Here is a 3,046-nt window from a genome sequence, read left to right as displayed (position 1 = left end):
TGCAGGAAGAAAGGACGGGAGAGGGGAGAAGATGGAGAAGGGGAGAAGAGGAGGATGGAAGAAGGGGAGGAAGGGTAGGAGGAGGTGAAGAAGGAAGATGGGGGAGAAGGGGTGGATGGGAGAAAGGATGCAGGAAGGTGAAGAAGAGAGAAGATGAGGAAGGGAGATGGTGAGGCGAAAAGAAAGGGAGGAAGAGAGGAGGTAAAGAATCAGGCTAAGAGAAGGTGTGGAGTGGAGGAGTGGAGGTGGGGAGGAGGGAGGGTCAGCCCACTGACATGATTTCTCAGACCAGAAAGGGAGCCTCCGATAAATGGGATAATCTGTGATACGACCTTATACGAGTCGCAAATCTGTCCTCAACTAATTCATTTCATTATGCACATTTTGAACACATCCTTTAATTAATTAACAATGACGAGGTAAATGTGTGCAGGGAGAAGTGAAGGCGGGGGTGAAGACTTTTTTATGTACATTCGTCAATTCGATGCTCTCTGTAAGACTGTAAGATAATAGAAATAAAGTGAAATACAAGTCTCTACTTATTCACAGCTCCAATGATACACAAGCATACACACACACTCACGCACATACACGCAAGCGAACACACACACACATGCGCAAACTAACACACGCAAACTGACACACGCGCGCACACACAAACACACACACACACGTTGTGTGCGTGTGTGTGTGTGCGTGCGTGTGTGTGTGTGTGTGTGTGTGTGTTTGTGTTTGTGTGTGTGTGCGCGCGTGAGTGCATGCGTGCGTGCGTGCACACGTGTACATTCTCAGTGCATTCTTCAACACAACTTACAGCAAATATTACAGCAATATCATAATAACACGGGTCTTATCCAATATAACATTTCTATCATAACAACTTACTCCTCCTCAGTATTCTAGCCACATCGTACAACATTGGTCTGACTCAGTATTACAGTCACATCACATAACCATTTCTCCTTCTCAATATTCCAGCCATATCATACAAACATAATTTCTCGTGATCAATATCCTGCTCAAGTCATAACAACATCGATGTTGCGCAATAGTCCATCTAAAACATAACAAGACTTGATGTTGTCCAGTATTTCAGTCGTATCTGTTTTTAAATAAATATGATGAATATTTGGAATAATTTTCTTTAGTCAGAACAGTTATGTTACTGTTGTACGTTGTACTGTATTGTAAAGCGTTCAGAGCCTGTGTACTTTAATCGGGGTTGAGCGCTACATAAATGTCATTTATTGTTATTATTATTATTATTTCAGTGGTATCATACTAACACTGATATTTCCCAATATTCCAGCAACGTCATAAGAATGACATTGACGTTGGTTGGCCAATATTACTACAGCCGTGCATAAGAACATTGATGTTGATACATGATAAGAACATTGATGCTGCCTGCCGCTGCTAGGAGGATTCTATCTCAATGAGAATAATCTCGAAGTCTCGCTCCTCATTCATTTGGTTCATCTCTATGATGAAAGTGGCCTCGTGAGAATAATGGCGGACGATGTTGTCGTCGAGCTTGACCAGGATGCTGAGGAGGAGAGAGGGGAAGCTGTTGTTGAATCTGTTGTTGTTGCTGTTGTTGTTGTTGTTGTTGTTGTTGTTGTTGTTGTTGCTGTTGTTGTTGTTGCTGCTGCTGTAGTTGTCGTTGTCGGTGTTGTTCAAAAAGGAGAGGAGGCAAGCTACTGTTGTCGTGGTTGCTGTTATTGTTTTTGCTGTTGTTGTTAATGTTCGAACAGTAGAGAAGGGAAGTTATTGTTCTTATTGTTTCTGTTGTTGCTGTTGTTATTGTTGTCAGCTCATTCAATTAGAGGTCGCTTTATTAAATGGTGGAAAAGTAGCTATGTAAACTTTTTAAAGGCAAAGACTTTAGACAATTCAAATCAAAAGAACGGGAAACGATTGCTGACATAGAAATATTATTAATTTTTAAGTTTAAACATTGGCTTTCTTGCAATTTCTTCTCCCCCCCCCACCCCCAATCAAATTACCCAATAAATGTGATCCTAAACACACGACACACACAGACACACACATAGACAGGTAAATGAAATGTGGAAAATGTAATGCAAAATCGTGTCCAGACATACTCAGACTTACCCCTTTCTTGATTTCTTATACAAGTTTTTGACTTTTGAGGGCGGAATTGAAAACTTCTGCTCGATCTGTGAAGGAAAAGAGGAAGACATTATTGGAAATGGCCTGTGGACAATTTGTGCTACAGTTGTAGGATACTTGATGAGATTTTTAAAAAAAAAGTAAGGCATGTGTCTGTGTGAAATCATCATCATATGCTAATCCGTAGTTTTACAGTTATGTATGCTAATCTGCATGCTAATATGTATGATGATAATTTTGTATACTAATCGGCATGATAACATGTATGATGATGATTATGTATGCTAATATGTATGGTATAATTATGTCTGCAAACATGACATGCATTTATAATATTATGTATGATGATAATTATGTATGCCAATCTGTATGCTAATGTTTATGCCAATTTGTATGCTTTTCTGTACGGCAATTTGTACGGTAATCTGTATGCTGAATATGTAGGGCATTTTAAGCTGGTTCGGAAAATGTGCTATATTTTAGAAACAAAGACAGCAAAGTCAGAATGCAGGTTGACAGTGGTTTAGAAAACAAAGACAAGACTCAATCGAGAATATAAATGAAAAAGTGCAATATTTAGAAATCAAAGACATTACTCTCAAGAGAATGTAAGATGTAAGTGAAAAAGTGCTAGATTTATTTTTTTAAAAACCCCATAAAAACCCCAACAATATTATTTCCTAATAACTTACAGATCTAAGCAGGCCTGACATGGTGGGGACCTCCAACATCAGAGCTGTGTAAGCTTGTTCGTGTCTCTCTCGGACATACAGGAGGACTGGAAGGGGGAGGGGGAAGGAGGAAGGAGGGGAGGGGGATGACGCATTTAGAACATTTGGTCGTGGTAGTCGTGTTGTTGGTGATGATGATGATGATGATGATGATGATGATGATGATGATGATGATGATGATG

General features: G+C 39.8%; 1 protein-coding gene across 1 annotated transcript in view; it reads right to left on the bottom strand.

Moving 5' to 3' along the window:
* Positions 1-1,197: 1,197 nt before the first annotated feature.
* LOC101862526 (grainyhead-like protein 1 homolog) overlaps positions 1,198-3,046 on the bottom strand; it is a gene marked incomplete at its 5' end in the record, with an annotated part of 11,976 nt that continues 10,127 nt past the window's right edge. The window contains 3 exon segments of the mRNA XM_005105819.3: positions 1,198-1,546; positions 2,116-2,180; positions 2,826-2,911. Coding sequence (XP_005105876.3) covers positions 1,417-1,546; positions 2,116-2,180; positions 2,826-2,911 — 281 coding nt within the window.

This window comes from Aplysia californica, unplaced genomic scaffold (genome assembly GCF_000002075.1).
Source record: "Aplysia californica isolate F4 #8 unplaced genomic scaffold, AplCal3.0 scaffold00494, whole genome shotgun sequence".
Classification (NCBI taxonomy): domain Eukaryota; kingdom Metazoa; phylum Mollusca; class Gastropoda; order Aplysiida; family Aplysiidae; genus Aplysia; species Aplysia californica.
Note: the sequence above shows the minus strand (reverse complement) of the source record. Positions and strands in the feature narration are given on the sequence as shown.